At 35.5% G+C, this 14,386-nt stretch overlaps 3 protein-coding genes across 3 annotated transcripts; 2 read left to right on the forward strand and 1 right to left on the reverse strand.

Annotated features, from left to right (window-relative positions):
• Positions 1-52: 52 nt before the first annotated feature.
• On the reverse strand, positions 53-4,571 carry Vha55 (V-type proton ATPase subunit Vha55). The gene is made up of 5 exons (XM_029315664.2): positions 4,492-4,571; positions 3,558-4,063; positions 2,056-2,522; positions 1,273-1,938; positions 53-1,129 (listed from the first exon to the last, which is right to left on the reverse strand). Exons 2-5 carry the CDS (start codon positions 3,643-3,645, stop codon positions 863-865), a joined length of 1,488 nt encoding a protein of 495 aa, XP_029171497.1. The 5' UTR covers positions 3,646-4,063; positions 4,492-4,571; the 3' UTR covers positions 53-862.
• On the forward strand, positions 4,550-14,270 carry LOC114940890 (succinyl-CoA:acetate/propanoyl-CoA:succinate CoA transferase). The gene is made up of 6 exons (XM_029315665.2): positions 4,550-4,955; positions 11,730-11,882; positions 12,243-12,482; positions 12,568-12,972; positions 13,069-13,335; positions 13,689-14,270. The coding sequence occupies exons 1-6, from the start codon at positions 4,757-4,759 to the stop codon at positions 13,871-13,873; spliced, it is 1,449 nt and encodes a 482-aa protein (XP_029171498.1). The 5' UTR covers positions 4,550-4,756; the 3' UTR covers positions 13,874-14,270.
• Positions 9,264-11,556, forward strand: LOC146720417 (uncharacterized). The gene has a single exon (XM_085488581.1). It carries the CDS (start codon positions 9,570-9,572, stop codon positions 11,313-11,315), a length of 1,746 nt encoding a protein of 581 aa, XP_085344707.1. The 5' UTR covers positions 9,264-9,569; the 3' UTR covers positions 11,316-11,556.
• Positions 14,271-14,386: the final 116 nt, after the last annotated feature.

The raw sequence follows: 14,386 nt of genomic DNA on the forward strand, positions 1-14,386 counted from the left end.
TAATTGCATCATGGTGATGGATTAAATAGCACCATTTAGACAAACAAAGTGCTTCAAACAACAATTCTTCTTTAATTTTCTATTTCTAACATGTACATTTTGTCTCTCGCAAGACAATACATGATATAATGGTTGGCTCAAAATATTCTCTAGAAATAACTGTACATATTATGTTAAACGTTTCTCTCATTTCAATTAAACATATTAAGAATCTTATATATGTGAATTTCACAATGGAATGTAGGGAACGCAAAAATACAGTGTGATTATAGATGTACTTCTCTATGTTTTTTGTCTATGTATAATACTGAATGATATATTACACTTTACAATGGTCGCTTGGTGTGAGTGAGCACTGTTGCTCTAAAGCACGAGAGATATATGCGTCAAATGTTGAAACAATATATATTCACAATTTATTATTTTCATGATAAATAACATGCGTAGTTTTGAATCTGCAACTTGCACATTTGCACACGCAAGATTCCATAATAAATCTGTTATAATTTTTAATTTACTTTACATATCAGTATCACTGTTATTTACTTTACACTCTCATTGCACAACATCAAAAAACGTGTACGATCCTTGTAAGCTTGTAACGTTAATATTTATAGAGCGTAAATAAGATATACTCTTCCATTCTTTTTTCCTTCCCTTCGACACGTCGCTAAACTATTTTGTTGTCACGTCATGTCAATCTTTTTGTCAATCTTATTCTCGCAAATACGCGAGAATAGAGATATATATTTTTCCAATTAATGTCAATAAAAAGATATATCATTATACGCACGATTTTTGACATTTAATAATAATTGAAACAAGCTTACGCGTAAGGCGAGACACATAAATAAAAAGGTGATTAGTGACGGGAATCCCTCGGATAGAATTCCGCAAGGGTGCTGGCTGGAATTCGCTTGAGCATCTCCTTGGGGAAGATACGCAGCAGTTGCCAGCCGATATCTAATGATTCAAAGACGGTGCGGTTTTCGTAGCTACCCTGTGAAATAAAGTTCTTCTCGAATTTTGACAGGAATTCCAAGTACAGTAGATCATCCGGCGTCAATGCCTCCTCTCCCACAACGGCTTTCATTGCCTGTACATCTTTTCCAATGGCGTAGCAAGCGTACTAGAAAGATATATTTATATAAAATATCTATAAAAAATAATTATAGAAAAAAGATGAGATATATAAAAAAGTATATATAATAATTCGATTTCGCAATTTAATAATAAATTATTTTTTTTTTCTAATTTAATATAATAACTCACCAATTGATTAGACACATCAGAGTGATCCTTTCGCGTCATGCCCTCGCCGATGGCGGACTTCATGAGACGCGACAAGGACGGTAACACGTTCACAGGCGGATAGATTTGTCTGTTGTGCAGCTGACGATCTACGTAGATCTGACCCTCGGTGATGTAGCCAGTGAGATCGGGAATCGGATGAGTGATATCATCGTTGGGCATAGTAAGAATCGGAATCTGCGTGATGGAGCCGTTGCGACCCTCTACACGACCGGCTCGCTCGTAGATGGTGGCCAGATCGGTGTACATGTAACCGGGGAAACCACGTCTACCCGGTACTTCCTCGCGAGCGGCCGAGACTTCGCGCAATGCCTCAGCATAGGAGGACATGTCCGTGAGGATGACCAGCACGTGTTTTTCGCATTGATACGCCAAGAATTCGGCAGCCGTCAGAGCGAGACGTGGCGTGATAATTCTTTCAATAGTTGGATCGTTGGCCAGATTCAAGAACAAGCATACATTCTCCATAGAACCATTTTCTTCAAAGTCCTGCTTGAAGAAACGTGCAGTCTCCATGTTGACACCCATGGCCGCAAATACAATGGCGAAGTTGTCCTCGTGTGAGTCGAGGACGGATTTACCTGGCAACTTTACGAGTCCTGCTTGACGGCAGATTTGCGCGGCGATCTGTCAGAAAATAAAAATAAAATTTAGATTAAAAATATCTAAAAAAAAAAAAAAAAAAAAAAAAAAAAAACACTTTTATTATACAGAGTAAAATTATACACGTAATTTAAATAATACCTCATTATGCGGCAAACCAGCGGCAGAGAAGATGGGAATTTTCTGACCGCGAGCAATAGAATTCATCACATCAATGGCTGATATTCCAGTTTGAATCATTTCCTCTGGATAAATACGAGACCATGGATTAATAGGCTGTCCCTGAATATCCAAATAATCTTCCGCCAAGATTGGCGGTCCCTTGTCAATTGGTTTTCCTGATCCATTGAATACACGGCCCAACATGTCCTCAGACACTGGTGTCCGCAGGATGTCACCAGTGAATTCGCAGTGAGTGTTTTTTGCATCGATGCCAGATGTGCCCTCAAAGACTTGAACCACAGCTTTGGAGCCAGAGACCTCCAATACTTGTCCAGAACGTAGAGAACCATCGGCAAGTTTTAGTTGTACGATTTCAGCATACTTTGGAAATTTTACTTCATCCAATATGACCAAGGGACCATTTACTCCAGACACTGTCTTGTAAGCTAGAAGAAGCAAATAATAGAAAATTAATTATTGAACTTGATGTTTTCTATTATATCAATATGTTTATTCTTTTTCAAGTAAGATAAAATTATGATTATATTCTAAGGTAAAATTGTAATTATATTTTAAATAGAAAAATAGGAACATGTGAAAAGATAGAGAATTATATGTATTAATTGACTTTTTAAAGTTGATAATATCTTTAAATATATAAGATTATATTTTTGTACTTTACAAATGTCTTTTATATAAATATGTAAAATATGTATAAAAAAGAAAGGAAAATTGATATATGTGCAATACTTAAATACAATAAATAATCCATAAAATACATATATATATATATATATTTTTTTTTATATTTAACATTTATGTAAACAGAATAAATTTTGTTTCACATTTCTTAACAAAATAAATTTGTAAGAATTTTGATCTACATTCATGACTTCTTAAAGAACTTGCATTATCAATTAAATAATGATTAAAACTTTAGGTAAATTATGTAACATTCATATTGTTCATCGTTTATACCTCTTTTGCACTATATTATGTCATAATATCCCAGATACCGACGACACAAGTTACGCCCGTAGGCGAAAATATCATGAAATATTGAAATAATCGGATTAAAAAAACATCTCGGTAATTTCTATAATTCTCAATATTAATCGAGAAGCTATCTCGACATTTCCTAAAAGCATGTAAAAGCAAAAATACGCGTTTGTACAAAAAGCATTCGCGCGAACGCAAATCGTCGTCTGCAGTCACATGACGAGATCTCGAGAGTGACAAATATCCGGGGACGTTCTCGGGAAAGAGGTTCTCGTTCCCCGGGAAAATCCGCGAGAAAACCGGGACGACTGGATCGTCGTCCGGGATCCCTCGCTGAACAATTCGAGGAATCGCAGGTGAATTTCGGGGATCAGCTGATGCGGTCAGGAGGATCGATCAGATGCTACGCCCAATTGAGTCCCGAGTTCTCGAGTCACGATATTCTTCCCTCGTTTTCGTCGTCAACGGATTTATCTACTTACTGAGACGAGGCTGCGCGATGAAGTCCCGGGACACGGCGAGCACGTGTTCCTTGTTCGCCTGGTGATTGCTAATGCTCTTGGAATACATCTCGGATACCTGATATTCCGACTCGGTAATCTCACACTCGCACCTTATCCGCTACTGTCACTCCGACGAACAGCGGAGGAAACTACTGACTCTGCGTCGCGACAGGAGGGAGAGAGAAGGAGAGAAGATGAAGAGAAGGGATGATCGGAAAATATTATAGACGCGAAATGGGAAATATTTAACAACGCAAGACGAGAGAGAAAGAATTTTTGTCCTTCGACGATATGAAGACTCGCGTCTTCGGATAAATCGTTTTTTTTCGAGTAAATTGCGGAATTATCGTAACGCGATGCGCGCTTTGGAAGAGGGAGAGAAGGATGGAAGACGAAAGGCACGTGCAATCACGTGGCTTGGACTACGTGAGTCGTTGAACGTTCGTTTTGAACGAAGCTCGAGGTGATTAGGAGCTATTTTCGACCTGTAAATAAAGTCACGTGAAATTAAGACAAGTTTTGATAAAATTATTCATAAAATTCGAAATAATGTCCGCGATTTTTCGATACTTCTCGACATCGAGTGATGAAAGATGGCAGCTTTTTCGATTATATAGATAGATATAGTCTAATTGCCGGATTCTGATAAAATTATTTCGGTGAGAAAATTATTCTATCGACACTTATTTACATACAAGTATGTATTTCTCGAATGTAATAAATTATTTTCTCGAATGTAATAAAAATCTATATCTTAATTTCTAAAAATATTTCTTATGACATTTCTTACAACATAAAAATATTTCTTATATGCAATATTTATATATATGATATAAAAATGTATATTTTTATTAATTTTGACTGAAAATAGATGAAAATTTGGATATATATTGCAGGAGATGCAGGAACTAACCTTACTAATCCACAGTGGCGCGGCTGTCGCGAGAAGTCAGGCGCGAGTCACGCGGTACGACGCTACGTTCAGGCGGCTCCGCCACTGACAGTTCTTGTGACAGGCGCGCGCGGCCGAGAGCGGTGGGGCAGTGGCGGTAGTGGTCGGCCACGTTTCCCGCGGACAGGACGACTCCTTCTCGGCGCGAAAGAATCTCGTCAGTCGGTCGAGAGCGGCAGGGTGACAATTAACCGCTGGACGACGTCGGTCGAAGAGAAAAGAAGCGATGGCGGCCCTTAAGAGAATCACCAGCCTAACCCGGGCGCTCGCGACGGCGACGTCCGCGTCGCGGCCCTGCTTCCAGCGCGCCTCGAGGAACACCTACTTCACGTACGTGAACGAACCGTCCATGCCGATCCCCGGCAAGGAGCCCTGCTGGCTGAAGACCGCCGACGAAGCTATCGAGCAAGCGGAACTTGACTCAGGTAATCGATGACAGTCTCTTTCGCTCTCTCTCTCTCTCTCTCTCGCTCTTTCGTCTTTTGCCGAAATAGAGCAGCGCGATATTTCGTGGATTTATCGAATTTATTTTTATGGTCGAATGCACCGATTGATTTAATATTATTCCACCTTTATTTTCCTGTCAGTATCATAGGTGAGACTATGACTTGAAATAGAAGATAGCAAATCGCTGAATCAGAGGCTTGTATTATACAAGCGCACATTGTTGACGTAACTAAATCTTGATTGTGGGCCTTGATGACGTGTGGTTTGAACGTCACGGATGTGCATTATCATTTCTTTAAGAGCTTGGGAAATTTCTGGAAAATCAATTTAGGAATTGTTTAAAAATTGATTTTTTTGACGTTAAAAAATATTTATCATTATTTAGTATTTCTACTATCCTAAAAATATTATATATTTCACTTATATTTCACCTTATATTACTTCAATAGGATTTACTTTTTTTACACAACAGTTGAACCATATGGTAAACAATAATATGGTTTATCATATATTTGTTTTTCTCCATAAATATTTTATAGTGAAATACAGCCTCTAACTCTGAGGCGGATAATGTAAATTACTACTAGAGCAGTTATGCAGATACGCACTTCATTGACTATTTGCAAGAGTGAATTCTATTAAATTTCACTCCCTTTTAACCAAGCTATTTATCGCCCGCGATTGAATATGAGCTACGTATAAGCGACGAGGTGTACGTTGCGAAGTTTCTTTTTACATATATCTAATTTTTATAAATATTTGTGCAAGTTTCTTCTTTGATTTGATTCGGAAATTTACATACATATCTCAAGCAAACATTTTACATCTATGTAGAATAAAATTTTGACTAGGAGCAAGTATGCATATAAAATTACACAGACATAATACATATTTTATAATTAATTCTATATTTTTATTAAAAAAAAACAAATAGTTTAAATCTTATCATAGCATATAAATATTTAAATCTTAAGATAGATCGATATATGATCGAATGAATTTGTGTGGAAGTTTAATGCAAAATATTGTTGTTTATTACCTCTTCGCAAAACAATTCGGTCGATCGATATATTTATACTCAGCCAAATTTCGCGCCACGTCAAAAGCCCACTTACAAGGTAATTGATTGCTAGTACTATAGCCAGGAATATAACATATACTTTTAGTCAAATCGTCTTGAATTAAGGGCATTAGTTTTGCCGTACAATTCTCACAGAATTCTTATAGAATTATTTCCAGATAAGCGTGCCGAAAAAATGAACTCGATATTATTCTAGCGATTATTTTTCACAATCGAACTATTCTGCATATATTCTAATTAGTAATAACAAACTGCATAATAATATTTTATCATTTAGATTAGTATTCATTATGAATTAATTATATCGCATATAATGCTAATACTTATATATGCTTAAAAAATAAAGCTTAGAAAATGTTATTGAATAAATTTTTAATTTTAATTTTAATTAAAATAATTGTTTCCTAAGCATATTACAAATAGGTTTTAGAGCTGCATTTTTTAGCCATCCAAAACATAAATATTAAGAATTTTAATTGATAAAAATCAGTCATTAGGGAAAATTAAAATTCTTTCAAAGATAATTTAAACTTAATAGGTTTATTATTAATTTAAACTTAATAAAGAAATTTAACAACCATATTTAACAGCCATAAAAACAAAATATTGTTTTGCAGAGTTTTTTTTTTATTTATTCCTGCTGATTTAAATACCGGTTTATATTGGATATATTTTTCCTTTTTCATACTTTTATCATCGATTAACAAATTGAAACAGAATTCTGCTAACGTTGTGTTATACAAGTTTATGACTTACGTATTTACACAGCTATTTGATAAGCTTGATAAAAATTGATTCGACGCGTACGATCATCGTGTGTATTTAATTTATGCTGCTTTATTCGTCACAAGAGGCATGAAACACTTGTTTTTTTGCCAGTCAAGAAAACTGATAATCGACTGACGACTTAAGCAGCTGCAACTCCTTAGTTGTTAATAACACATGACTTTGGTACAAAATTATTTGTTTATACAATCATAAAGCATTGAAAACAATAATTTTACCCTTTATTCATCTCACTAATATATAGGAAAAAATCTACAAGATAAGTTTACGCAAATAATATAAATGTGAAGCACGTGTAGAGTCAATTTAATAATTCATTCACGACACTGGGTCTCGTCCTTGTGATATAAGATGTGTAGAATGATGTAAGATGTCCTTGTGACTTAATGTCTCTTCTATAATGATTCCCGTTAAACTAAATAAGCTTTCAAATCTTATCTTTTCGATTGTCTTCCCATTGTTTCTCATTACTAAATTTACAAATGACCTTCTCGTCTCGGTCGAACATCAATTTTATGTTTTTCGAATGGAATTGATAAAAAAAAAATTTCACACAGCTGGCAGCTGTGGAGATGATAAAATAGTGAACGAATTCCAACTACCAACATTGACCTCGATACGCAAATCTATGTATATGTATACACACATATTGAATCTAGCTCTCGTGTTTAAATATAGTCCGCCACTATAGCATCAACTAAAAATTTGCCAACACAATAAACTGAATTATTTTCGATTAGAAAGATTTTCGCGTTGTAAATATTTTCCCGATTCTCCCCCTGTGATGTTAACATATTTGCAGTATTTTATATAAAAATATATGCTACGCTTTTTTTATACACGGAATTGTAATTTTTATCTTCTCAATCTCACGATTTTTTATGATATTTTTAATAAATTCCTGTGTTAGTAAATGAATAAATAAAACATATTGAACGATATAAATAGATAGAGAAATATCATCATATATAACATATTGTGTAACAAGCACTTTCTGATAAGAGATTGGATAAAAATATCTTCTATTACCTACTATTTTTTATTGGATAAAATATCTTCTACATGGAAGAATAAAAAAATTCACTTTTATAATAATTTCTATATGATTTTGAATTTCTGTATTTTAAAAATGTTTTCCTAAAAACTGCATATAGTATATTTTTTAACTGTATCTTTAGTTATATAATGCAAATTAAGAGAGCTAACATTACAGCTATTATTACTATTATACTATTATAAAATTGCAGTTGTAATATGAATAATATAAGAATTGCTATTTTGAAGATTACTTTGATTATACGGTAATAATAATTTTGTATATTTAATATACATTTTAAGTGCATCGAATAATAATAATAATAATAACGCATAATATATCAATGTGTGTAGTTAGAATGTTATAGGCAACATAAACAAAAATTATGTTTTTGTGTTTAATAAGAATTCGGATAAAATGCAGTAAGAACGTCTGTATTAGTTAATTAGAGTTGATTTGATAAGACAGACGTATTTTTTCGCACATAGATAACTCTAACATTTTATAATATGGCCTTATTGCCCCTGTAAAATTTTTAGAAATCTTTCACAGTGGGAAATATAGATGGAAAATCAAACCTAGTCTAGTATCGTAAATAATGAATGAGATAAATAGTATGCATGAAATCGTCGAGATATTTTCGTATATTTACTAACATATATATATATATATGATGTGTGATAAACAGTGTAAACATTAAGCAATGCATGTCATTTTCTGTAATATGTTGTTGTGAAATACTACAAAGTACAAAGTACAAAAGTTTCTGAATCGTGTCAACTTTTCCTATCAGCGCGGCAAAAAAATTTTCTTCTTGACTTTTGTAGTTGCATATGATTACATGTATTAATAATATTCAACAATAATATAGTACACAGAAACATAATAATATTTTGGAGAGAATTGATTTATTGCATAAATATTTATCGTCCATTTCTAAATTGGGATACAATTAAAATTATATAGTATAAATTAACGATTTAAATCATCTTTTTGTCTAAACATTAACAATATTAAACAATATTAAAGTAGGATCGAGAAATTACAAATGTTATGTTCAATTTATTTTAGAATTTTATATATATATATATATATATATATTGATATTCCACACAGCAGAAAATGCATTAAAAAAAAATTAAGATTATTAAATTAGAAACAATTGAAATAGGAAACCGTTTAAACTTGATGTATGCAAATTGATTACAAAAGGATACTATTTATAATTTCAATATTAATTTAATCTCGAGCAATTTCTATTTTGAGTTTACCCCTTAACACCACTCTAGGATTTTGAAAAAATCAATTTTTTTTTTTTGCTTTAAACAATGCTTTAACATCATAAAATAACATGCACTTGGTTTTATAGTAAAAAAAATTTTTTAAAAGCCTCTACCAACGATTTTTCCGCAGCGCCTCGGAGCGCCGCTTGAGCCTTAACGCGGCGCGTTCGGATTCATCGCTTTTGTCATCCTGTTTTACCTTTCAGGATAATAAGTGGCCCTGTTATTTATAGTGCAGAAGATGCTTGAGTTACTCAAAAGATCACCAGGGTACGCTACTGCCAAAATAAACTTGTATTTCAGTACAGCTGGCAATGTGACGCCAAGCACACGCACATTTTTGATTTTTTCATTGCTTTCTCTGTTTTCTATACATACATTTAGTTGTTTCTGAGTGCTTAACAAGATGAGTAATAAAAGAAAAATATATAAGGAGAAGAAAGGCTCAATGGGGAGTGCTAACGATTCGAAGAGACCGAGAATTTCAAAGCGGCGACCGTTGAACCGTTACGAATTGGAGATGCCGGATCTCGAGAAGGCTGGCACATCGGCTCGCAAATTATCAGAAATAGATCTTGAAGAATTTGAAGTAGAAGAAGGATTTGGATACCGAATTTTAAACTTTTTAGCCGTTTTCTCCGCTATATCGCAAGCTGTTGTCTGTAAAAAATGCAAATCTGAAGTGACATTCACCGAATCTGCAAAGCGTGGCTTGGGTTTTAAAATTGTGATTTCGTGTCAAAAATGTGACAAAATTTATATTCCTAGTTCTCCATTTATTGAAAAAGGATACGAGATTAATCGTCGAATTGTACTTGCTATGCGGCTACTCGGAGTAGGACTAAATGGAATAATGAAATTTTGCGCGTTTATGGATCTCCCGCGACCAATTTTTCAATCATTCTACGACAGAGTCGTTAAAAGAATCGCTATTGGAGCAGAGGCGGTTTGTCAGCTCAGTATGAAAACTGCAGCTCAGGAAGAGAAGAAAAAAAGTGATGAGAAAGAGAATACAGATGGTATTACTGTATCTGGTGATGGTTCGTGGAGAAAGCGGGGTTTTTCGTCACTTTTCGGATTCGTATCGCTTATTGGATGGCTTAGCGGCAAAGTGGTTGATGTTGTTATAAAATCAAAATATTGTAAATCTTGTGAATTTTGGGAGAAACAAGAAGACACTGAGAAGTACAAGGAATGGATCGAAACGCATGAAAACGAATGCCAAGCTAACCACGAGGGCTCCGCCGGAAAGATGGAGGTGGACGCCGTCATAGAAATGTTCCAGCGCTCAAATTCTTTGCACAATTTAAAATATGCAAATTACGTGGGGGACGGAGATTCTAAAACTTTTAAAGGTATCATGGATTCAGAGCCTTATGCTGATTTCACAGTTATGAAGAAAGAGTGCATCGACCACGTACAAAAGCGAATGGGTACTCGCCTTCGCAATTTAAAAAAAAATACAAAAGGACTCGGAGGAAAAGGCAAGTTGACAGGTAAATTGATCGACGAGTTGTCAATTTATTATGGATTAGCTATACGCCGCAATCATGATTCCGTAGAAAAAATGCGGAATGAAATTTATGCGACGCTATTCCATAAAATATCAACCGACGAAAAACCGCAGCACGAAAAATGCCCGTCCGGAGAAAATTCGTGGTGTTCATGGCAAAAAGCACAGGCCATTGGTAATGTCGATTACAAGCATAAACCACCTCTCTCGACTTCAGTTTTTGAAGCAATTTTACCAATTTATAAAGAATTAAGCAGCGACGATCTGCTTACTCGTTGCATCGGCGGCTATATTCAAAATAGCAACGAGAGTTTCAATTCGACAGTTTGGTCAATGGCTCCGAAATCGACCTCCAGTGGCAAGCATGTGCTTGATACTGCCATATATATCGCTGTAGGTATATATAATGATGGCCTATCAAGTGTTATGAGGCTCATGCAAAATTTAGGCATGAAAATTGGGACGAATTGCTACAATTTCTGCGTCGAAACGGACGAGCGCCGCATCAAGTATTCGGAGCGATCGCTGACTAATGCTGCAAAAGAGGCCCGATTGCTTTTAAAATCATCCAGGAAGGAAGAAGAAGAGGCGAGTATTAATCTGGATGGCCAAATGTATGGTGCAGGCATCGCTGATTAAAGGTAAACATAAATTTCAAGCATTTTAAGTGCTCGTGAAACTTTAAACGCGTTTTTCTCGAAACCACTTTTTTCAATCTTAGCGAACACATTACTTCAACACGGTTGCATGGATCAGTTTGAAAATTTGACAGTAGCTTCACAATTACATCCTTTATAGAAGTACGTAGGGGTTTTTCGATTCGATGTAAACTTTTTATTTTATAAACAATTTACTGCTTATTTTTTGGCATAAAATTGAATTTTTTTTTCAAAAGTGCACCGTTTCTGCAAAATTTGATAAAATAAAAAATCCCTACGTACTTCTATAGGCAATAGTATGTAGATTTAAAATTTTTTTAAAATCTTAAGTTCAAGAAGTAAATATTGTACAAAGATGTTTTTTCAACTCTCACTTACAATTAATTATTTGCAGATCAGCTGGTTTATGTCCAAGGCGCGGCGGCGACCCCCGTTGAATTGCTGAGGGCGATGACTGATTATGGGGTACGATGCGATGTGAGAAACGTCCGTTTGTATCATATGCATCTCGAGGGGGCGGCTCCGTTTGCTAAACCAGAAAACGCAAGTACGTTACGGTGAAACTCGACGTAATCTTCCGTCTTTCAAAGTATTTCAATAACAAGTGTTGTTTTGCTCTTCGCGTTCTTTTGCGCCATACGATTCGCTTCCCGCTTCCCTTTGTTTCTATTTGAAGAGGCTACTTTAGTTTCTTTTTGTAGTTGCATTTTTCGTTTTGTTTCAATAGAAGCTTAATTGTCCTAAGATTTTCATAAAATTGAATACGAATATAATATCAATTTTCATAAAATTGGATATGAAATAAAAAACTACATTTTTTTAAAAAAGAATTAATTTTAAATTAATCGAACGAAAATTCAAGAAAAACTTGTACTACTTAAATACTTAAATTTATGTTTCTGTTCAGAACATTTCAGATCTATCAGCTTGTTCATTGGCGGTAATGTACGGCCTGCGGTGAATGCAGGCACTGCAGATTGCATTCCCATTTTCCTGCACGAAATCCCGCGTCTCTTCAAGGAAGGCTACCTGAAACCCGACCTCTCGCTCATCCACGTGTCTCCGCCAGACGAAAAGGGTTACTGCTCGCTTGGCACTAGCGTAGACTCCGTTCGGTCCGCCGTGAGCCATTCAAAACGCATCGTAGGTAAATCTCGGAAGAATCTCGCGAATACTACTTACATTCTTCGTCGTATGAAGGCAAGATTTAAAGGAAGACTAATTTTTCGCAGCGCTAGTCAATAAATATATGCCCAGGACCTTCGGCGATGCTATTATTCACGAAAGTCATCTGGACTTCGCTGTGGAGCATCATGAACCGTTACCGGTTCACCCGGTGAAGCCACCATCTAAAGCCGAACAGCAGATCGGCAAGAATATCGCTGAGAATCTAGTAGTGGACGGCGCCACGTTGCAACTTGGAATCGGCAGTATTCCTGACGCCGTGCTGTCGCTGTTGGGAAATCATAAAGACTTGGGAATCCATTCCGAGATGTTCAGCGACGGTGTAGTGGATCTCGTGAACAAGGGCTGTATCACAAATAATCAAAAGACGATGCACCGGGGCCGGATCGTCGGTTCGTTTTGCGTAGGCTCGGAGAAGCTTTACGATTTCATGCACAACAATCCATTCATAGGTCGGTTCGCGTCTGCATTTGTCACGTGTTTGAAATTATTTGGTTGATTATCGATAGTTTTAAGTTTCAATGGTTTGTTTTTCTTGTTTCTAACAGAGATGTTGGTTGTGGATTACGTCAATGATCCTAGAATAGTCGCCAAGCAACCTAAGATGACCGCCATCAACTCGTGTATCGAAGTGGATATCACCGGTCAGATTTCTTCAGATAGCATTGGTACAAGAATGTATTCCGGTTTCGGTGGACAATTGGACTTCATAACAGGCGCTGCAATGAGTGAAGATCGACAAGGAAAGCCGATCATAGCTCTTCAATCGGTCACCGCTAAGGGTCAGAGCAAAATACAGCCAGTTTTAACGTTAGGTAAATAGACAGATATCTATCGAAATAATCCTATAATTTCACAATTCAATAATTAGTATAATATTGAAGTATAAATCTTTAAGTAATTGCAATTTTTAAAGTTACTATATGCTTAACACATCATGCTGAAAAATATGCAAGAAATCTATAATTTGAAGAATTACAATACATACTGTTTTAATGTATTATAAATTGTGTACACTCAGTTTTTCTTAATTTAAACATATCAAATTTAATATCAAATTTAGTTTTGAATTTACTTCTGTATTGATCCAACGTGTTCGCATATATATATATATATATATATATATATATACGAATCGTTATTTCATTACGCTATATATTGTTAATAGGTGCTGGAGTAGTCACCAACAGAGCGGTGGCGCGATACGTCGTGACCGAACAAGGAATCGCCAGCTTGTTTGGCAAAACTCTTCAACAACGAGCGTATGAGTTGATCCAGGTGGCTCATCCCGATCACAGAGAGGCGCTCGAAAAAGCGGCGTTCGAACGTTTGAAAATGATGCCCGCGCCATAAGCCTGAAAACAACAACGCAACGCAGAAAAATCATATTCAATAGCATTTTACAATCGGTCGTCCGCGTGTTTTGGTCGCGTGTATAACGACCAATCGTCGAAGAGTCACGTCGTGTCTTCTTATACGATATACGCGCTCTCTTGCCGGAAGACAATTGTCGGCCTCCTAGAATAAGAGAGAAATGGTGAATAAAACGTGCTAATTAATTAGACCGAGAACTTAATATGCTAAATTGTAACATTACGTATATAGAAGTTCGTAATGCGAGAATTCATAGATATAGATACTAATTAAGTCATACGTTTTATATTGTCAGAGAGAAAGAGATGTGTTCGCGTTTTCGAACACAGTTCCGATAAATAAAAATGGCATTATTCAGTGCCATTCCGAGATGTAAGCATTTTTTATATTAAATCTTTTAACGTTCCTTTGTATAATTTTCCGTATGTTACCGCATTGTACGACAAATTCGAAATATAAATACGCAAATCAAAAAAAAATATATATATAAGA

Source organism: Nylanderia fulva, unplaced genomic scaffold (genome assembly GCF_048542155.1).
Source record: "Nylanderia fulva isolate GAGA-0341 unplaced genomic scaffold, ASM4854215v1 Scaffold7, whole genome shotgun sequence".
Taxonomy (NCBI): Eukaryota; Metazoa; Arthropoda; class Insecta; order Hymenoptera; family Formicidae; genus Nylanderia; species Nylanderia fulva.